The sequence below is a fragment of the Scyliorhinus canicula genome, chromosome 12 (assembly GCF_902713615.1).
Source record: "Scyliorhinus canicula chromosome 12, sScyCan1.1, whole genome shotgun sequence".
Taxonomy (NCBI): domain Eukaryota; kingdom Metazoa; phylum Chordata; class Chondrichthyes; order Carcharhiniformes; family Scyliorhinidae; genus Scyliorhinus; species Scyliorhinus canicula.
The window spans coordinates 707,080-729,625 of NC_052157.1; the positions used below are offsets into that span (position 1 = coordinate 707,080).

Genomic DNA, 22,546 nt, shown 5'->3' on the forward strand with positions numbered 1-22,546 from the left:
TAGACCTTCCAAAATGCATTATGTTATGGGCCAGGGTTTAGAGAACCCCAAAGTGTATCATGGAGTTCACCTGACCCACAACTTTTAATAGATTGTGGTATGGGGAGCACACGGCTCACTCGGATCTCTCTGACTGTCAATACTCTTGAGGGTTCTACCATTCACTGTATATTCCCTACCTGTATTAGACCTTCCAAAATGCAATACCTCACATTTGTCCAGATTAAACTCCATCTGCCATCTCTTCGCCCAAGACTCCAAACGATCTAAATCCTGCTGTATCCTCTGACAGTCCTCATCGCTATCCGCAATTCCACCAACCTTTGTGTCTTCTGCAATCTTACTAATCAGACCAGTTACACTTTCCTCCAAATCATTCATGTATACTACGAACAGCAAAGGTCCCAACCTGCGGAACACCACTAGTCACAGCCCTCCAATCAGAAAAGAACCCTTCCATTGCTACTCTCTGCCTTCTATGACCTAGCCAGTTCTGTATCCATCTTACCAGCTCACCATTGATCCCGTGTGACTTAACCTTTTGTACCAGTCTGCCGTGAGGGACCTTGTCAAAGGCATTACTGAAGTCCATGTAGACAACACCCACTACCCTACCTGCATCAATCATCTTTGTGACCTCCTCGGAAAACTCTATCAAGTTAGAGACATGACCTTCCCTTCACAAAACTGTGCTGCTGTTTCGGACAGAGATAAAGAGACATTTCTTCACACAAAGAGTGGTGAGCCTGTGGAATTCATTACCACAGGAAGTTGTTGATGCTAAAACATTGAATATATTCAAGAGGCGGCTAGCTATAGCACTTGGGGAGAATGGGATCAAAGGCTACGGGGAGAAAGCAGGATTAGGCTATTGAGTTGGGTGATCAGCCATGATCGTGATGAATGGCGGACCAGGATGGAAGGGCCAAAAGGCCTCCTCCTGCTCCTATCTTCTATATATGTATGTATACAGGTTACAGGTGAGATCCCAGAGGACTGGAGAATAGCTAATGGAGAATATCGCTGTTTAAGAAAGATAGCAGGGGTAATCCAGGAAACGAAGGCCTGTGAGCCTCACATTGGTAGTAGGTAAATTATTGGAGAGAATTCTCAGGGACAGGATTTATACCCATTTGGAAACGAATGGAGTCATAAATGACAGCATGGTTTTGTGAAGGGGAAGTCATGCCTCACTAACTTGATCGCGTTTTTTTGAGGAATTGACAAAGATGATTGATGAGGGTAGGGCGGTGGATGTTATTTCCATGAACTTCAATAAAGCCTTTGACAAGGTGCCTCATGGCAGACTGGTACAAAAGGTGAAGTCACACGGGATCAGAGATGAGGTGGTAAGATGGATACAGAACTGGCTCGGTCACAGAAGGCAAAGGGTAGCAGTAGAAGGGTGTTTTTCTGAATGGAAGGTTGTGACTAGTGGTGTTCCACAGGGATCGGTGCTTGGGCCTCTGTTGTTTGTGGTGCACATAAACGATTTGGAGGAAAATGTAGCCGGTCTGATTAGTAAGTTCGCGGATGACACCAAGGTTGGTGGAGTGGCAGATAGTGTTGAGGATTGTCAGAGGATACAGCAGGACATAGACAGATTGGAGACTTGGGCAGAGAAATGGCAAATGGAGTTTAATCCGAACAAATGTGAGGTAATGCATTTTGGTAGGTCTAACATAGAGGGGGGAAAAACCATAAATGGTAAAACTCTTCAGAATATAGAAAGTTAGAGAGATCTGGGCGTGCATGTCCACAGATCTTTGAAAGTGGCAACACAAGTGGACAAGGCAGTCAAGAAAGCATACGGAGGGCAGCATGGTGGCACAGTGGTTAGCATTGCTGCCTACGGCGCTGAGGACCCGGGTTCGAATCCCGGCCCTGGGTCACTGTCTGTGAGAAGTTTGCACATTCTCCCCGTGTCTGCGTGGGTTTCACCCCCACAACCCAAAAGATGTGCAGGTTAGGTGGATTGGCTGCGCTAAATTGCCCCTTAATTGGAAAAAATAATTGGCTACTCTAAATTTAAAAAAAAAAATTTAAAAGAAAGCATACGGAATGCTTGCCTTCATTGGGCATCGAGTATAAAACTGGCAAGTCATGCTACAGCTGTGTAGAACCTTGGTACGGCCGCACTTGGAATATTGCGCACAATTCTGATCGCCACACTACCAAAGGATGTGGAGGCTTTGGAGAGGGTGCAGAGGAGGTTTACCAGGATGTTGCCTGGTCTGGAGGGTGTTAGCTATGTGGAGAGGCTGAATAGACTCGGGACTGTCTTCATTAGAAAGATGGAGGTTGAGGGGCGACCTGATAGAGGTCTACAAGATTGAGGTGCATGGATAGAGTGGATGGGCAGGCTCTCTTTCCCAGGGTGGAGGGGTCAGTCACCAGGGGGCATAGGTTTAAGGTCCGTGGGGCAAAGTTTAGAGGAGATGTGCGAGGCAGGATTTTTACACAGAGGGTGGTGAGTGCCTGGAACGCGTTGCCAGGGGAGGTTGTGGAAGCAGATACATTAACGGCGTTCAAAAAGCATCTTGACAAACACATGGATAGGATGGGTATAGAGGGATACGGAACAATGAAGTGCTGAGGGTTTTGGCAAAGTTGGTATAATGTCCGGTACAGGCTTGGAGGGCCGAAGGGCCTGTTCCTGTGCTGTATTGTTCTTTGTTCTATAGTGCAGGCAGTGTGTCTCTGGTTCATTTATTTGTGCTTTTTGTTTCTAGATTCTTGGGGCCCACATTTCCGCTGTACTGTATTCCCCTCCTATTCCCACCCTCGATTACAGCATCATGATCATCTTCATTCTTGCTGTTTTTACTGTTGCCCTCGGGAGTTACTGGAGTGGAATGGAAGACTATGGAAGGTACTGAAGCAGCAGCTGAAAATCAAATCATTTGAAGCTTAACACTTCCTTTGTCATGTACATTGGTTATACGTTCAGAGTTTTAATACTGATGGAGATTCATTACTTGGGAGCCTAAGACATGAACCACAATCGACTAAATGAAGCAGCACTGTCTTGGGACTGATTTTTATCGTTTTGGAGATTGAGCTCTGCACAGCTGTTCTGACTTTGCTACATTAAGTGACTTACTGAATCTGTGCCATTTGCCTTCCAAATTGCTTGCTGTAACTATGCTAGCTTTGAACAAAGACATTCAGATCCTACTGAACCTCAGTGCTTTGCAAGGTGACCATTGAAGAAATACTCCCTTCTTTGTTTTTTCTACCAAAGTGGATAACTTCACACTTTTCGCATGATATTCCATCTGCCATTTTCTTGCTCATTCACTGAGCCTGTCTAAATCCCCAGTAACCTTGTATCCTCCTCACAACTTACATTCCCACTTAGTTTGGTGTCATTGGCAAATTTGGAAATATTACACCTTGTCCCCACATCCAAATCATTATTATAGATTGAGTACCTGTGGGCCAAGCACTGATCCTTGCGGTACCCCACTAGGCACAGCCTGCCAACCTGACAAGAGCTCATTTATTCCTATTCTGTTTACTATCTATTAACAAAATTCTCAATCCTTACCAGTATGTTATCCCCAAATCCATGCACCCTAATTTTTTTTACTAAACTGTGTGGGGCTATATTGAAAACCTTCTGAAAATCCAGATGCCACCACGTCCACTGGGTCTCCTTTATCTACTGTACAAGTAATTCATAGGGTTTCATAGAATTTGCAGTGCAGAACATGTAGAACAGTACAGCACAGAACAGGCCCTTTGGACCTCGATGTTCTGCCGAGCTTTGTCTGAAAACAAGATCAAGCTATCCCACTCCCTGTCATTGTGGTGTGCTCCATGTGCCTATCCAATAATCACTTGAATCACAGCAGGCAGTCCATTCCACACCCTAACCACTCTGAGTAAAGAACCTACCTCGGATATCCCTCCTATATCTCCCACCCCGAACCTTATAGTTATGCCCCCTTGTAACAGCTACATCCACCCGAGGAAATAATCTCTGAACGTCCACTCTATCTATCCCCCTCATCATCATATAAACCTCTGTTAAGTCGCCACTCATCCTCCTCCGCTCCAAAGGGAAAAGCCCTAGCTCCCTCAACCTTTCCTCATAAGACCTACCCTCCAATCCAGGCAGCATTCTGGTAAATCTCCTTTGCCCTTTCCAATGCTTCCACATCCTTCCTATAGTGAGGTGACCAGAACTGCACACAATACTCCAAATGTGGTCTCACAAGGGTCTTGTACAGTTGCAGCATAACCCCGCAGCTCTTAAACTCAAGCCCCTGTTAATAAACGCTAACACACTATAGGCCTTCTTCACGGCTCTATCCACTTGAGTGGCAACCTTCAGAGATCTGTGGACATGAGCCCCAAGATCTTTCTGTTCTTCCACATTCCTCAGAACCCTGCCGTTGACCCTGTAAACATTTTTCCGACCAAAATGAATCATCTCGCACTTATCAGGGTTAAACTCCATCTGCCATTTTTCGGCCCAGCTCTGCATCCTATCAATGTCGCTTTGCAGCCTCCAACAGCCCTCCACCTCATCCACTACTCCACCAATCTTGGTGTCATCAGCAAATTTACTGACCCATCCTTCAGCCCCCTCCTCCATTCGGCACATCTCGTCTCCATGGCCCTTGGAAAGAGCACCCCACTTACGCCCACACTTTCAACCTAACCCAGTAACCCCACCTCACCTTTTTTGGACACTAAGGGCAATTTATCATGGCCAATCCATCTGACCTACACATCTTTGGACTGTGGGAGGAAACCGGAGCACCCGGAGGAAACCCACGCACACACGTGGAGAACATGCAGACTCCGCACAGTGACCCAAGCCGGAATCGAACCTGGGATCCTGGAGCTGTGAAACAACTGTGCTAACCACTGTGCTACCCTGCTGCCCCATGTCCTCAACAAACTCTCAAGTTTGTAGAACATAATTTCCCTTCCATAAATCCTTGTTGACTTGCCCAATCGTATCACTGTTTTCCAAATATCTAGTTGCCATATCCTTCATTAATAAAAGCAAATTACTGCAGATGCTGGAATCTGAAACCAAAGAGAAAATGCTGGAAAATCTCAGCAGGTCCAGCAGCATCTAACATTCATCTGGCAGCAGATTCTAACATTTTCTCTACTAATATCACACACATGGACGATAAGGGAATAGTGTAGAGGGACTTTAGAGGGGTTTCACAGGACGGCGCAACATCGTGGGCCGAAGGGCCTGTACTGCGCTGTAATGTTCTATGTTCTAACAGGTCTGTCGTTCTCCATTATTAACCTTTAATCCAATTAATTTTTCAAATACTATCTCTTTGTTAATACTAATTTGTTTTAGTTCCTTATCTTCATTAATCCTTGGTTCCCTAGTATTTCTGGGAGGTTTTCTTAATCTTCTTTCATAAAGGCTGGCATAAAGTAATTTTTCGGTTTCTCTGCCATTTAATAATAATCTTTATTGTCACAAGTAGGCTTACATTTACACTGCAATTAAGTTACTGTGAAAAATCCCTAGTTGCCACACTCCGGCGCCTATTCAGGTACACTGAGGAGAATTCAGAATGTCCAATTCACCTAACAGCACGTCTTTCGGGACTTGTGGGAGGAAACCGGAGGAAACCCACGCAGACATGGGGAGAACGTGCAGACTCCGCACAGACTGTGACCCAAGCCGGAAATCGAACCTGGGACCCTGGCGCTGTGAAGTAACTCTGCTGACCACTGTGCTGCCCTGCTGCCCTATTTCCCTATTCTCTATTATAAATTCTTCTTCTCTCCCACATTTGTCCTGGATTATCTTTTCCTTTTCACACACCTAACAAAGCTTTTATCGTGCACCGTTGTTACTTGCTAGTTTGCATTCACATTCTCTTTCCCCTTTATCAATTTCTCGGTCGTCCTTTGGATTCTAAATCACTCCCAATCCGTGGGTTTTAAGGCTTTTTCTGGTGCCTCACAAACTGCTTCATTTCACCTCCTGCAATCTTTACCGTTGTTTAACTATGGTTGATCCACCTTTCCTGTTGTTTTTTTGAGTCTTGGAGGAATGTATATTTGATGCACTTAAATACATTGCATGTCTATCATCAAATCATCTTAATGTATTTTCCCGATCCATTTACCCCTCATACTGTCATAATTTCCTTTGTTCAGAATTAGGATCCTACTTTCAGAATGAACTATATCACTTTGAAGCTTAATGTAAAACTTTAAAAAAAATAAATTTAAAGTTCCCAATTATTTTTTCCAATGAAGGGGCAATTTAACGTGGCTAATCCATGTACCCTGCACATCTTTGGGTTGTGGGGGTGAAACCCACGCAGACACTGGGAGAATGTGCAAACTCCACACGGACAGTGACCCAGAGCCGGGATTGGAACCCGGGATCTCGGCGCCGTGAGGCAGAAGTGCTTTTTTAAAAAATTACTTTATCAGAGTTCCAAAGCCAGAGCTCAGAGTTGGACAGGGGCAAATCCCTAATCCAGCTCCTTGCCTGCTCCAAAAACCAATTCACATTGAATCCAATTCATGGTCCCCCACACGAGAGACAGTCCAGATCCAGGCATTACATCTGACCTCACGCTCATCTTAGCCAAAAGGCCAAGAAGCGATGGCAGCAGTGCTAACCGCTGTGCCACCTTGTCACTCCAATATAAAACTTTATTATGTTATCATAGAATCCCTACAGTGCAGAAGAAGGCCATTCAGCCCATAGAATCTGCACCAATCCTTTGGATGAGCACCGTACCGATGTCCACTCCTCCGTCTACCCCTTCCTATCCTCATAACCGAACCTGCACATGTTTGGACTGTGGGAGGAAGCAGAGCACCCGGAGAAAACCCACGCAGACACGGGGAGAACGTGCTGACTCCATAGTCACCCAAGGCTGGAATTGAACCCGGGTCTCTGGCAGTGAGGTAGCAGCGCTAACCACTGTGCTGCCCTTATCATCATATATGATTATGATCACTATGGTTTATTTGCTTTCCAGCTACCTGATGTTAATGGATGAAAGATGAGCAGATGTTCTTGAATTTCCTCTACCCTCCAGAAGTAAACACACAACTGTTTTTATTTCTTTAGCATTTTTATCCCAGTGTTTCTTTACTAAGATTGGGTCAGACACGTCTGTTGGCTGTAGGAAATTAACAAATGTTCTTGCCATTGAGAGTATAGTGGAATGTTTGTTATATGACGAGTGCAGAATCTGATTTCAAAAAGTTTACAATCTTATTTCCTTTTGGGATGTAGTGAAAGTTCTTCACCATCTGACTCCAGGCCCCAGGTACATGAAGGGAACAAGACCAACGATTCTGGAAAGATACTCACTCCAGTTACGGTCGTCATCTTTGTTATCATCTGCTCCGTAATGATTGTTCTGTTGTATTTCTTCTACAAGTGGCTAGGTGAGAACATTGTGCATGGCAATTCACTTTTAAAATAAAACCCTGTGTAATTAATTTCCTTTTGATCTAAGCCATGTAGTTTACTGTTAAACATTCTTTTAACAGTGTTTAAGTTAGAGTATTGATGAATTACAGTGACAACTGAGTCCTTAGTTTGGGAATGGTTAGGATTACAGTGAGTCAGTGCACGTTCATTTCAGCCAATTCCAGAACGATGTGGTGGCTGCACTTAATCGAAACTCCCTGCGCAGGGGTTTACCTCGCACCCGCTGCGTGTTTTGCTGCGACGGGGTGCAGCCTGCCATTGGCTGGCAGTCGGATCATCTTGTCCCAATGTTGTCATAGAGTCATAGAATTTACAGTGCAGAAGGAGGCCATTGAGCCTATTGAGTCTGCACCGCCCCTTCGAAAGAGCACCCTACTTGAGCCCACACTTCCACCCTATCCCAGTAACCCCACCTAACCGTTTGGACGCTAAGGGGCAATTTATCATGGCCAATCTATCTAACCTGCACATCTTTCGTTCTTTGGGAAGAAACTGGAGCACCTGGAGGAAACCCATGCAGACACGGGAAGAACGTGCAGACTCCACACAGACAGTGACCCAAGCCGGGAATCGAACCTGGGACCCTGGAGCTGTGAAGCAGCAGTGCTAACCACTGTGCTGCCGTGCCCCCTCTCGGCGGGGTTTCCCGTTGAATGCTCCCTTCGCCGCCGGGAACCCACGGTGGGGGGTGCACTGCAGGAATGTACCAGCCTCTCTACCAACCTAATTAGTGGAAAGATGGACAAAGTCTTTATGAATTTGTCTTGAGCATAGAAGTAGTTCTAAAACTTCAAATAGAAAATCCAGGTTGGACCTGCCACATGTCTGTGCAAAGCTAACTCTAATCTGTTTCTTTCCTCCCTCAGTCTACTTGGTTATCAGCATCTTTGCTTTAGCAGCAGCTGTCAGTCTCTTTAACTGTTTGGCTGCTCTCGTGAAAAGAATCCCACACTGGAAGTACAAGTAAGCTATGATTTTTTCATTGTGCGATACCTCTGCTTGTGTTCTTCCGAGTATACTTTGTCAGAAGCATCACTTCCATCGCTGCAAATTGTGTTTTAATTACAACCATCAGGTTAGTATCTAAGGGCAGCACGGTGGCGCAGTGGGTTAGCACTGCAGCCTCATGGTGCCCAGGTCCCAGGTTCGATCCTGGCTCTAGGTCACTGTCCGTGTGGAGTTTGCACATTCTCCCCGTGTTTGCGTGGGTTTCGCCCCCACAACCCAAAAGATGTGCCGGGTAGGTGTATTGGCCACACTAAATTGCCCCTTAATTGGAAAAATGACTCTAAATTTATATAAAGAAAAGAAAAAAAAGGTTAGTATCTAAGTATGTTAGCAGACATTTGTTAAACTAAACTGGTGCATCAATCAAATATTGTCCCCGGGTGTGTTTATTGTGCTACTCAGTGGAAGGGGTTAACACTGACCATGTTCTGCTGAGCAGAGGAGCAATGGCTCACTGATAAATCTGGAGAGCATGTGCCCTAATTGTTGGCCGTGGATTCCAGTGCCTCTGGCATTGCTGCCTCACGGCACCGAGGTCCCAGGTTCAATCCCGGCCCCGGGTCACTGTCCGTGTGGAGTTTGCACATTCTCCCCGTGTCTGCGTGGGTTTCGCCCCCACAACCCAAAGATGTGCAGGGTAGGTGGATTGGCCGCGCTAAATTGTCCCTTCATCGGACAAAATGAATTGGGTACTGTAAATTTAATTTTTTTTAAATCAAGCTGGAAAGGAAAGATAAAGATTATTCCAGAACCAGGGACTCTTTATATATAAAACTGCAAGAAGATAGTTACAAAGAGGTAATGCCAACAGCAAAAACAGATGGGTTTGGCCCAGCGTTTGTGCTTTAAAGAAGTTCCCATGGTATTGAAAAGACCCAGAATAACATGAATAAAGTTTGTAAATGTCTTTATCCTGTACAAATATATCCAAAAATTATAACAGTTTTCACCTTTCAGGTTCACTTTTCATAGAAGAAGTTTTGAAGTTCGTTTGCTGATTCTTGCTGTGTTCTGCATAACAATGTCTATTATCTGGGTAGTCTTTCGGAATGATGACAGGTAGGTATGAAAACTCTGATCTTGCAAGCTGTGTCCAGCATACCCTCTAATTGTATCTTTTACTTCCCTATGTACGGTATGCATTGTCTGTACGACATGCAAGAAGCAATAATTTTCACTGTATACTAATACATGTGACAATAATAAATCAAATCAAGATCTGATATGAACTCTGCGTGCTCTATATTCAGCACCAATTGCCTGTGCCAAAGTACAGCACAGATGGGAAGTATTTGCTTTGTGGGAGGAGACAGTTATTCCCACCAGTTATTTAAGACGGATGGAAAAAAAACTTTGTTCTCCATTATCTAAAGCATGAACGTTTATTTCTGGAGAAAGAATTGAAAAGCAGAGAAGTTACAGTAAACTTGTCGGGGACCTTGGTTCGACCACACAACGACTATTGCAAACGCTTCTGGTCTCTTAATGGGATATAGAGACAGCCGCAAATCTGCAAGGCCGAAAGCTAGGATACTGACAGAACTGAGGGGTTATACTTATCAAAGATCAACCAGCTGAGGTTCTTTCTCTGAGAAAACGTCTAAGGAGTAACGTAAGAAATTTCTTTGAAATTATGAAAGGGTTTGTTAGGTTAGATGGAGAGATGTTTGGACTTGGCAAGAAATCATGCATATAAGATTGTCACTCATAAATCTGAGGGAATGATGACTTCCAGTGGCGTACATTCGATAGCTCCCGCCTGAGAAAGACTTTCGGACCTTTTTCCCGACTTTTCTCGGACTTTATGGGATAGATCGGTGAAGTGGACAATATTAAGAAGGATTCCCTCTCCGATATATGGCTAATTGGACAAGAAGTGGCCGTGTGTGAAAAGAATCAGCCCGGATAGAGTGAAGCAGTCGGAGCTGGTACCACGGCGCAGCATGGCGGAGGGTCAGGACCAGGGAGCAGTGGCTCAGTGGTCTAAGGAGCAGCAGATGAAGTTCTTTAAGGACTGTTTCGCTGAGCTGAAAAAGGAAACGCTGGACCCATCCATTAAGTGGTTTTGAACCAGACGGCCCAAGGGAAAGTGATACGAGAAATTGAGTTGAAGTTGTCCAGCCAGGAGGACTATCTAACCGTGCTGGAGCACAAGGTGGAGGTGTTGGATGAGCGACACAAGAGAATGCAGGAGAAGTTGGAGAACAGGTCCAGGAGGCAGAACTTGTGGATCGTTGGCCACCTCGAAGGAATTGAGGGGTCGAATGCGGGAGCATATGTGACGCGTATGCTGGAGACGCTGATGGGGCCCGGGGCGTTTCCTTGACTCCTGGAACTGGACGAAGCACATCGAGCCCTTGCAAGGAAGCCTCAGGCGAATGACCCGCCGAGTGCCATGGTGGTGCGTTTTTACCGTTTTTCAAACAAAGAACTTGTCTTGCGGTGGGCCAAGAAGGAGCGGAGCGGCAGATGGGAGAACAGTGAGGTGCGCATCTACCAGGACCTGGGAGTGGAGCTGGCCAAGAGATGTACTGAGTTTAACTGGGTGAAGGCGCTCCTCGGGGCTGGTTTAGCTCACTGGGCTAAATCGCTGGCTTTTAAAGCAGACCAAGCAGGCCAGCAGCACGGTTCGATTCCCGTACCAGCCTCCCCGGACAGGCGCCGGAATGATGGGGCTTTTCACAGTAACTTCATTGAAGCCTACTCGTGACAATAAGCGATTTTCATTTCATTTTTCATTTCTTCAAGAGCGGGTGTGAAATTTGGGATGCTCTATCCAGCCCGGTTGTGGGTTATGCACGAACACTGGCACTTGTACTTTGAGGTACCGGACGATGTATGGTCTTTTATCAAGGAAAAGAAGTTGGAAGAGTCTTAAAGGACAATTAAGTCTTGAAGGAGTTATGTGGCAGCGGTTTGTAATTTTTGTAATCCTTGTATAGGGAGAAATAAGACTGTATGGAGTTCTGGGTTAAGTATTGGGCTGGGGTGTGGTTTAAGGGTGCTTTGGATTTTGCAGAGGGGGGATGGGGCCCTCAGTTCTGTGGCAGGTTGTTTCTGCATTGGTTTATGTTCATTTAATTTACTTGAGGTTGTTTACTTACTGGGGACTGCAATGTTTTTAAATGGTTTATGCATGTCGGGAGAGGAGTTCGAACAATAGGGAGCCAGGCTGTTTGGCACCGAGGGCGGGGGCTGTCGGGGTCAGCTGACTCCCGGAAGCCTGGTGGGGCTGCACATGTGCTAAGATGGTGCTTGACCTGAGGGATTAGGTTTCCGGGGGGGGGGGGGGGGGAGGCTGCTTCGCTGACAGAGGAGGAACTATTATCGGGGAACACAAGGGAGGTCGGGGGTGGCTGCTGCTTGTGGGGAAGCTCGGGGAAGCAAGGGGGCGCGGGCTCTGGGCTGCCCAGAAAAAGGTGGGCCGGTCAAAAGGGCTCGTGTTTTTGCGCATTTAAAGGGGCTGAGGGCAGACGTAGCAATGCTTCAGGAGACACATCTAAAGGTTATTGATCTGCCGAGATTGAAAAAGTTGGTCAGGTGTTTCACTCTGGGCTGGACTCGAAGACCGGGGGGGGGGGGTAACAATATTGATCAGCAAGTGGGTGGCGTTTGAGGCTGGAAGAATTGTGGCAGATAGGGGGGAGATATATTATGGTGAGTGGGAAGCTGGAGGGTGTACGGGTGGTGCTTGTAAACGTATACGCCTCGAATTGGGATGATGTGGGATTTATGAGACGGTTGTTAGGCAAGATCCGGGAGGGGGGACACTTTAACACGGTCATTGATCCCGATCTGGACCAGTCAGAATCCAGGACTGGAAGGAGGCCTGCCCCAGCCAAGGGGTTGAGGGGTTTCATGGAGCAGATGTGGTTGGGGGGGGCTAATTCCCAAGGTGGTGGGGACGGAATATTAATCGATTGCAGTCTCCGTTAATGCCCCACATTGGGTGGATTTACAGTTGAGCGAGGAGAGAGGGCAGCACCTGCTGTGGAGACTGGATGTGGGGTTGCTCGCGGACGAAGCAGTCTGTGGGTGGGTGAATAAGTCCATTTAGAATGACCTGGATACAAACGATACGGGTGAGGTATCAGCAGCAGTGGTGTGGGAGGCTCTGAAAGCAGCTGTAAGAGGGAAACTAATTTCGATTTTGTCCCGCAGAGAAAAGGTGGAACGAGCAGAGGGGGAGAGATTAGTGGAGGAGATACTTCGAATGGATAGGAGATATGCAGATGCTCCGGACGCTGGGCGCCTGAGGGAGCGCTGGAAGCTACAGGCGGAGTTTAAGTTATTGACCACGGGGAGGGTGGTGGAGCAGTTGAGGAGGGCAAGGGGGCGGCATATGAACATGGAGAAAAGGCGAGCAGGATGCTGGCGCACCAGCTTAGGAAGAGAGAAGCGACAAGGGAGATTGGGGGAGTAAATAATAGGGGGGGTAACATGGTGAATTGAAAATCGCTTATTGTCACGAGTAGGCTTCAATGAAGTTACTGTGAAAAGCCCCTAGTCGCCACATTCCGGCGCCTGTCCCGGGATGCTGGTACGGGAATCGAACCGTGCTGCTTGGTCTGCTTTAAAAGCCAGCGATTTAGCCGAGGGAGCTAAACCAGCCCCTAGTGAGGGACAACTTTTTAAAAGAATTTTATTGCAAATTATATGAGTTGGAACCTGGTGTAGAAGGGATGAGGCAGTTCCTGGATCAGTTGAGGTTTCTGAGGATGGAGGAGGACCTGGTTGGGGGGCTGGGGGCCCTGATTGAAGCAGAGGAAATTGTTAAAGGACTGGGGGTCATGCAGTCGAGCAAGGCTCCGGGGCTGGACGGTTACCTGGTAGAATTCTATAAGATGTTCTGAGGTATAGTTCCCGCTGCTGATGAGGACCTTTAATGAGGCTAAAGAGAGGGGAATCCTCCCCCCAACGATGTCGCAGGCCTAGATTTCGCTTATTCTTAAACGAGAAAAAGACCCGGGGCAAAGTGGGTCATATAGGCCGATCTCGCTTTTGAATGTAGATGCCAAGCTGCTGGCTAAGATTTTGGCCACCAGGATAGAAGACTGTGTCCCGGGGGTGATAGGGGAGGACCAAACCGGATTTGTTACGGGTAGACAGCTCAGTGCTAACGTTCGGAGGCTTTTGAATGTAATTATGATGCCCTCAGAAGGAGAGGAGGCGGAGGTGGTGGTTGCGATGGACGCAGAGAAGGCTTTTGATCGGGTAGAGTGGGAGTATCTTTGGGAGACGTTGGGAAGGTTTGGGTTTGGTGAGGGCTCCATCGACTGGGTGTAACTACCAGGCACCGGTAGCAAATGTGTGCACGAACCGGCTGAGGTCGGGGTACTTTAAGCTACACCGAGGGACGAGGCAGGGGTGCCCCTCTCCCCGTTGCTGTTCCCCCTGGCTATAGAGCCGCTGGCCATGGCGCTCAGAGCATCCAGGCAGTGGCAGGGGCTGGGCTGGGCTGGGCTGGGCTGGGGTGGGGTGGGCTGGGCTGGGGTGGGGTGGGCTGGGGTGGGGTGGGCTGGGGTGGGGTGGGCTGGGCTGGGCTGGGCTGGGGTGGGGTGGGGTGGGCTGGGCTGGGCTGGGGTGGGCTGGTTCGGGGTGGGGTGGAGAACCGGGTTTTGCTGTACGCGGACGATCTGCTTTTGTACATCTCGGACCCAGTGGAGGCGATGGGGGAGGTTATGCAGATCTTGGGGGAATTTGGCAGGTTCTCGGGGTACAAATTGAACATGGGGGAAAAAGTGAATTGAAATGAAATGAAAATCGCTTATTGTCACAAGTAGGCTTCAATGAAGTTACTGTGAAAAGCCCCTAGTCGCCACATTCTGGCGCCTGTTCGGGAAGGCTGTTACAGGAATCGAACCGTGCTCCTGGCCTGCCTTGGTCTGCTTTCAAAGCCAGCGATTTAGCCCAGTGTGCTAAGCAGCCCCTTTTGTTTGTGATCCAGGCAAGGGGGTAGGAGAGGAGACTGAAAGAGCTGCCGCTCAGGATGGTAGAAAGGAACAACAGTATTGGCGATGCTGTTGTGTTCGAAACGAGCAACAAGGTGAACAGCATAGATGCATTTAGGGGAGGCTGGATAAACGCATGAAGAAAGGAACAGGATAAGTCAATGAGATGAGAAAGCTGGTTCTGTTTTCCATTCCTCTTTTAGCTGGTCCTCTGTTGCAGAATTCTAAAATGCTCCCATTCCTCGGGTTTACCGTTCTTTGGCCACTTTATACGCCACTGATCTGATACAATCCTTGATTTTTGTTAGTCACGGTTGTGACACTTTCCTGGCTGGGGTTTTATTAACTAGTTATTTCTCGTAACTTTCTATATCCAAAAAATTTAGATGAACTCCTCAACGTTTCTCTTTCCAGATTTGATACCCTCTGTTGTCTTTGTCTTTGGCTTCTTAGCGCCTTCTGGCAACTGCAGCAATCTGGCCTGCCTGGCAATCAGTGCCTTTTACCTTTGCCAAAGGTTATGGTGCCTGTTGAGCAATGGATTCAACTGTAGTGTTAATGTGCTCTTGGGTTAAATATGGAACCATTGCTAAGTTCACTGATTCTCATTGTAGATGGGTTTGGATCCTACATGACTGTCTTGGAGTTGCCTTTTGCCTTAACTTCATGAAGACCCTGAAAATGCCTCATTTTAAGGTACGCTATGTATTGTCATATGGTAATTAATATTGCATTTTTGCTGTACAATTGAAATTATTTTGAATTGATGTAAAATGTGTGCTCCAACCATTAAAATGTTCATTCGTGTAGGAAGCAAGAAGTGACTTAAATCTTCAGATCCCACAATTTCCACAACAATTAAGTGACCTGGGAAACCACCATGATGTTGCTTCAACAATGGATCATTAATTGGTTTCAAGAGGGAGATTTGATAGACGGTTGAAAGGGATTTGGGGAACAGGTGGGGAGGTGGATTTGAGACCAGGAGGAGATCAGCACGGTAGCACAAGTGGATAGCACTGTGTTTTCACAGCGCCAGGGTCCCAGGTTTGATTCCCCACTGGGTCACTGTGCGGCGTCTGCACATTCTTCCTATGTCTGCGTGGGTTTCCTCCCACAGTCCAAAGATGTGCAAGTTAGGTGGATTGACCATGATAAATTGCCCGGAGTGTCCAAAAAGGTTAGGATGGGTTATTGAGGTTACGGGGAAAGGTTGGAAGTGAGGGCTTAATGTGGGTCGGTGCAGACTCGATGGGCGGAATGGCCTCCTCCTGCACTGTATGATCTATGCTCTATGAATGTCGGAGCAGGCTCGAGGGGCTGAATGGCCGACTTCTAATTCTGACGTTCTCGGGGGAAGAAAATTAGAAGCAGCTTTATTTTGAAGCAGAATATTGTGCTCAAGAAAGCAAATAAAGGCCATGGAGGTGGTGACTGACGCAGTTAACTGACATTCAGAAAACCTTTAAGGTACAACCTTGGAGTCTCCTGGGTATGAGGAATGAAATTGGTGGGCAGGTGGCAAACAGCATTTAAAGCTGGTTCGTCAGACAGACAGAAATGGAGTTGGTAGTTTTACCAAACTAATTCAGTGAGGATGTATTTGCCAGCTGTAACAGCCCATGTGAACAATGATCAGAAGAGGCAATACTTTTTCAGCAGCATATTCAAACTTCAATCTGCCGTTATAATACTTGGCACAAAATGAAAGCTTTAAGTATTTACAAAATGTCAACTTTCTCCCCTTGTTTTACAGTCTTGTGTCATTTTGCTGGTTCTCCTGCTCATCTACGATGTTTTCTTTGTTTTCATAACTCCATTTATGACCAAGGTAAGTTCACTTCTGTAGATTTTGATGATGAAGGCCTACATATCTACTTGCCATTTTGTGCCTGAAGACTTAGCACTCATAGAATATTTGTTTGACTGACGTTAATATTTAATGTACATTTTTATTCTTTAGGGCCGAAGGGCCTGTTCCTGTGCTGTACTTTTCTTCTCTTGTCTGACTTTGATTTCTGATGCTTAGCACTTATTAAAGGGGCGAGTAGACAATATCAAGTCATAGAATGATACAGCACAGCGAGACCATCAGCCCAGGGTGTGACTCTGGTACAGATATACAATTAATTCCAGTCCCTGCTTTCTATCGCACATCGTTTTGCCCTTTTGTTTTCTCCAACTAGCTATCTGAATCCCTTTTCAAACTTGTTGCTAAATCTGCTTCCACCACCATTTCCGAGCACAGCAGCTTGTGTGGGGGGTGGGGGATTCTTTTATGATTTTAAACATCTCTGAATCTTCCTTTTAATTTTCTCTTCTGTGATGAGAGCAGCCCAGCTTTTCTCAACTGTCCACTGAACTGAAGTCATTCGTTTCTGGAACCATTCTCATTGGCTTGTCCTGTACCCTCTCCTTCATGACATCCTGCCTAAAGTGTGGTCCTGAGAAGTGAACACACTTCTCCAACTGGGGCATAACTAATGTTTTATAAAGGTTTAGCATAACTTGTTGCTTTTTTACTCTCCCTTTATGCTTTCTTTAAAGAGCCACCTTGATGTGTCCTTGAAAGACTTGACCTCTGTCACTAATAAACATCAAGGGAAACGGGAATAGTATAAGGAAATGGTGTTGAAATAGATCAACTATGAATTGCAGAGCAGATTCGGAAGGGCTGAATGACCCACTCCTTATGCTCTGTTCCTACGCCTTTTTAAAAATTGAAATGTCAGTTATACTGTTCCTCATTCCTTCTAACAAAGTGTATAAATTCACACTTGCAAATCGCAGTTCTCTACATTTGAATAGTTAACTTGTTTCTGTAGATTAATTACTTTGCTTTATTTGTTCACAAATTGAAATAACATAGAACAGTACAGCACAGAACAGGCCCTTCGGCCCTCGATGTTGTGCCGAGCAATGATCACCCTACTCAAACCCACGTATCCACCCTATACCCGTAACCCAACAACCCCCCCCTTAACCTTACTTTTTAGGACACTACGGGCAATTTAGCATGGCCAATCCACCTAACCCGCACATCTTTGGACTGTGGGAGGAAACCGGAGCACCCGGAGGAAACCCACGCACACACGGGGAGGACGTGCAGACTCCGCACAGACAGTGACCCAGCCGGGAATCGAACCTGGGACCCTGGAGCTGTGAAGCATTTATGCTTACCACCATGCTACCGTGCTGCCCCAACGATTAAGCTTGATTATTGCATTAAGAAGAATTGGAAGAAGAGGTGGCAGGATGGCGCAGTGGTTGGCATTTCTGCCTCTCGGCGCTGAGAACCCGGGTTCGATCCTGGCCCCAGGTCACTGTCCATGTGGAGTTTGCACATTTTCCCCATGTCTGTGGACCTCCCCCCCCCCCCCCCCCCCCCCCCCCCCCCCCCACCCACCCCACCCACAACCCACAGGCAGCACGGTAGCATTGTGGATAGCACAATCGCTTCACAGCTCCAGGGTCCCAGGTTCAATTCCGGCTTGGGTCACTGTCTGTGCGGAGTCTGCACATCCTCCCCATGTGTGTGTGGGTTTCCTGCGGGTGCTCCGGTTTCCTCCCACAGTCCAAAGATGTGCGGGTTAGGTGGATTGGCCGTGATAAATTGCCCTTAATGTCCAAAATTGCCCTTAGTGTTGGGTGGGGTTACTGGGTTATAGGGATAGGGTGGAGGTGTTAACCTTGGGTAGGGTGCTCTTTCCAGGAGCAGATGCAGACTCGATGGGCCGAATAGCCTCCTTCAGCACTGTAAATTCTATGTAAAAAAAGGTGCAGAGTAGGTGGATTGGACTCGCTGAAATTGCCCCTTTTAAAAAAAAAAAAAAAAAAAAAATTGGAGTAAATTATTCTGGGTTGTTTTCTATACATCTAATAACTAAACTTCAAGTGGGTTACTAAGGAAATTGCAATGTCTAGTCTGTTAAATTGAAAAGATTTGAACAAATGTATTGATCCAATTGTAACTTTAGCAAGACCATTTTATGATTATTCATACTTGTGTATAGATGTTTAGCTGCAAGGGCCGAGCGTGTGCTCTTGGGTAGGAATGATGATGGAGCTGATAGATAAATGTAAATTGTACTTGATACAGTTTAAATGAAATGATTTGTCTCCTTTCAGAACCACGAGAGCATTATGGTTGAAGTAGCTGCTGGATCTGGGTCTACTGGTGAAAAGGTGAAATAGAAACTAAACACTTAAGCCCTGGTTACTAACTACCTGCGGAAATGCTGGGTTTTCGTATTCCCTCGCGTACTAAATGTTGGGTTTGATTCTAGAATACTGGAAACTACCTAATGGGACTTGCAGTTGAACCAGTGGCTCACAATGAAAAAGTAAGAACTGTATTTGCAAAGTTAAATTATGTTGCGACTAATTAATTGTTTATATTTTAACTATCATGTAGCTTCACCGATTATACCTCCTCACTACAGGCTGTTGTAAACTATATCGTGTAACCACACAATGTTTGACTGTATACTGTCCTGAGTTTCTGTTTCACAGGACAGGGGAAAAGACAAATATGAATGCGGAATACAGGGTTAACGGTAGGGTTCTTGGCAATGTGGAGGAGCAGAGAGATCTTGGAGTCTATTTTCATAGATCTTTGAAAGTTGACACTCCAGTGGATAGAGCTGTGAAGAAGGCCTATGGTGTGCTAGCGTTCATTAGCAGAGGGATTGAATTTAAGAGCCGTGAGGTGATGATGCAGCTGTACAAAACCTTGGTCAGGCCACATTTGGAGTACTGTGTGCAGTTCTGGTCACCTCATTTTATGAAGGATGTGGAAGCTTTGGAAAATATGCAAAGGAGATTTACCAGGATGTTGCCTGGAATGGAGAGTAGGTCTTACGAGGAAAGGTTGAGGGTGCTAGGTCTTTTCTCATTAGAACGGAGACGGATGAGGGGCGACTTGATAGAGATTTATAAGATGATCAGGGGAATAGATAGAGTAGACAGTCAGAGACTTTTTTCCCCAGGTGGAACAAACCATCACAAGGGGAGATAAATTTAAGGTAAATGGTGGAAGATATAGGGGGGATGTCAGAGGTAGATTCTTTACCCAGAGAGTAGTGGGGGCATGGAATGCACTGCCTGTGGAAATAGTTGAGTCGGAAACGTTAGGGACCTTCAAGCGGCTATTGGATAGGTACTTGGATTAGGGTAGAATAATGAGTGTAGATTAATTTCTTAAGGGCAGCACGGTAGCATTGTGGATAGCACAATTGCTTCACAGCTCCAGGGTCCCAAGTTCGATTTCTACTTGGGTCACTGTCTGTGTGGAGTCTGCACATCCTCCCCGTGTGTGCGTGGGTTTCCTCCGGGTGCTCCGGTTTCCTCCCACAGTCCAAAGATGTGCAGGTTGGGTGTCCAAAATTCTATGATTAACCTCGGACAAAAGTTTGGCACAACATCATGGGCCGAAGGGCCTGTTCTGTGCTGTATTTCTCTATCTAAATGCTGTCAGTCCTGGATTCCTGTTCAGCAGCTAAACTGAGAGTGGCCGAGATTAGATGGTATCTTTTTGTTGCATTGAGAGAATCTTTTGGTCCCAGTTGATAAGGTACTTTAACGGTGAGTAGAGGAATGGATGGTGTGGAGTAGAGAGCCACTCACCTGCTGCAAAGAATGAGTGACAGGTAGCTGGGGAGGGGCTGTGAATTTGGTTATGAGATAGAGTCTGAGGTATTGGGTGCTGGAATTTCTTCACCTGTGCGTGGGAGCCTTTCCCCTTCAGTACTTGTGTTTCTTGAGTACTTTTGAGCTGTTGTCTGCTTTTTATTACTCTGTCCACTCCCATCCCCAGCAGATTGAATGCTAGGATTCTAGCTGATGGATAAGGTGAGCTGACACAGTAAGATGCAATTGGAGTAACCGGTACTAACAGCACATTATCCCAGTGACCCTGAGAAGGGGGGCAGTTCCTTTCACCTTTGGGTGCCCATTCCCACTCTGAAAGACAAGTATCGGGCACAGGATCGATTGCTTTTCTAAAATGTAGCTGATCTGAGATGTATCCTCTGGTTCACAGTGGCCGGTGTTGCCTTTTGTGATTGAAATGCTTGGGGAAGAGGGGAGACTCTGAAATGACACGGTTGAGAAGTCTTTGGAAATGGGGAATTTGGGGAAAGGGGGACAGACGGGTCAGAAAGGTAAAAATGGGCAGCAAGACAAGTATTTAAAAAGGACGAGAGTAAGTAAAGAGAGTGTTGATCCTCTAAAGAGTGAGAATGGGAGTTAATAGTGGATAATAAGGAAATGGCAGATGGAATGAACAAATATTTTCACAATAGACGATCCCAAAATGATTCCAGTAATGGGTGCAGATCGGGAGGTGGGAAGGGAAATGGGAACTTGGGGAAATTACAACAATCACTCGGGATGCCATATTGAGCAAACTGATGGAGCTGTCAGCTGACGAGTCATCAAGGGCGACACGGTGGCTCAGTGGTTAGCACTGCTGCCTCACGGCACCGAGGATCCAGGTTTCGATCCTGGCTCTGGGTCACTGTCCATTTGCACATTCTCCCCGTGTCTGCGTGGGCACGACCCCCACAACAGGCGAGGTGGATTGGCCACGCTAAATTGCCACTTACATCAGATACTCTGAATTTATATTTTAAAAAACCAAATGATCTCTGCAGGCTGCAAAACATATTAACGCAACAGGGATTTCCCAGTCAAACCACATTCCATTAGTCTAGATTCAAAAACACATTCCTTTCTCCTTTGTCAATTTCACCTTCCGACTGCTAAAAGCACCCAGACTCTGCAAAACAGAATTAATTTTAATAATGCATGACCCCTGCTGTCAAACACACTCTAACCCCAGACTTTTAACCCTCAAATTGCCCAATACTTACAATCCAATATTGCGAAAGCCTTCCAGTCGTCACATTACCAGGTTGTCCGGGGGCGGGGGGGCTCTGTACTGGGACCTCAATCAACTTTTACAATTTCTATCAATGAAACAGTGGACATATTTACAGACAACAAAGACAGGGTAGGAAAGTATGTTGTGCCGCAGCGGGTTAGCACTGCGACCTCATGGCACCGAGGACCCGGGTTCGATCCCGGCCCCAGGTCACTGTCTGTGTGGAGTTTGCACATTCTCCCCGTGTCTGTGTGAGTCTCGCCCCCACAACCCAAAGATGTTCCACTTTGGTGGCAAGGACAGGAAGGCAGAATATTATCTGAATGGTGGCAGTTTAGGAAAAGGGGAAGTGCAGCGAGACCTGGGTGTCACGGCCAGTTAGCCTGACTTAGGTCACTGGTGCTGGGATTGAGGGCCAGATGGGTTTTTGTGAAGGGTTGACAATTATTTGTGCCTGCCGAATGTCACCCCCCCCCCCACACAAAACAGTCTCGGAGCCTGAGGTTATAGTGTCTTTGGATGCAGAAAAAGCATTTGATAGGGTGGAATGGGACTATGAAATGAAAAATGAAAATGAAAATCGCTTATTGTCATGAGTAGGCTTCAAATGAAGTTACTGTGAAAAGCCCCTAGTCACCACATTCCGGCGCCTGTTCGGGGAGGCTGGTACGGGAATCGAACCGTGCTGCTGGCCTGCTTGGTCTGCTTTCAAAGCCAGCAATTTAGCCCTGTGCTAAACATCCCCAGATTATCTACTGGAGATTCTTTGGAGATTTGGATTCACTCCTAACCTTGCCTCCTGGATTTGTCTGTTGTATGCCCCTAAGGCCAGTATTCACACACAAACTCAGATTTTCTCAGATTACTTTTCCTTGGATAGGGACAGTAGACAGCACTGTCCTCTCTCTCCACTGCTCTTTGCATTGGCAATTGAACCCCTTTTGATCGCGTTGAGGGTCTCAATGATGAGGTATTTGTTGGAATGGAGTGGGACATCGGGTATAGCTTTATCTCGACTGCCTAATTCTGTATGTTACAAACTGGACTCCCTTCATAGATAACATAAAGAGGACGCGCTCTATGTTTGATACCTGTTCTGACTATAAACTAAACCTGGGTAAGAGCGAGTGTTTTCCAGTAGATCCACCTGCTAGAGGAACTCCACTTAGTGCATTGCCGTTTTGCCTCTCCGTTACTTCCGTGTAGCCCGTAATTGGGCCTGGCTTCACAAATTAAATTACACAAACCTCATCA

The 22,546-nt window shown here is 46.5% G+C and overlaps 1 protein-coding gene across 3 annotated transcripts in view; it reads left to right on the plus strand.

The window, feature by feature from the left end:
• The first annotated feature begins 2,720 nt into the window (after positions 1 to 2,720).
• The window catches only part of LOC119974453 (signal peptide peptidase-like 2A), a 51,357-nt gene continuing 31,531 nt past the window's right edge, over positions 2,721 to 22,546 (plus strand). For 2 of the 3 annotated variants that reach the window (XM_038813358.1, XM_038813359.1), the window contains exons 1-8: positions 2,721 to 2,872; positions 7,250 to 7,404; positions 8,317 to 8,413; positions 9,416 to 9,517; positions 15,024 to 15,105; positions 16,166 to 16,240; positions 18,538 to 18,594; positions 18,696 to 18,752. In XM_038813358.1, coding sequence (XP_038669286.1) covers positions 2,799 to 2,872; positions 7,250 to 7,404; positions 8,317 to 8,413; positions 9,416 to 9,517; positions 15,024 to 15,105; positions 16,166 to 16,240; positions 18,538 to 18,594; positions 18,696 to 18,752 — 699 coding nt within the window. In that variant the 5' untranslated portion in view covers positions 2,721 to 2,798. The remainder of the gene's footprint in view (positions 2,873 to 7,249; positions 7,405 to 8,316; positions 8,414 to 9,415; positions 9,518 to 15,023; positions 15,106 to 16,165; positions 16,241 to 18,537; positions 18,595 to 18,695; positions 18,753 to 22,546) is intronic. The other variant, XM_038813360.1, reaches the window with a different exon arrangement.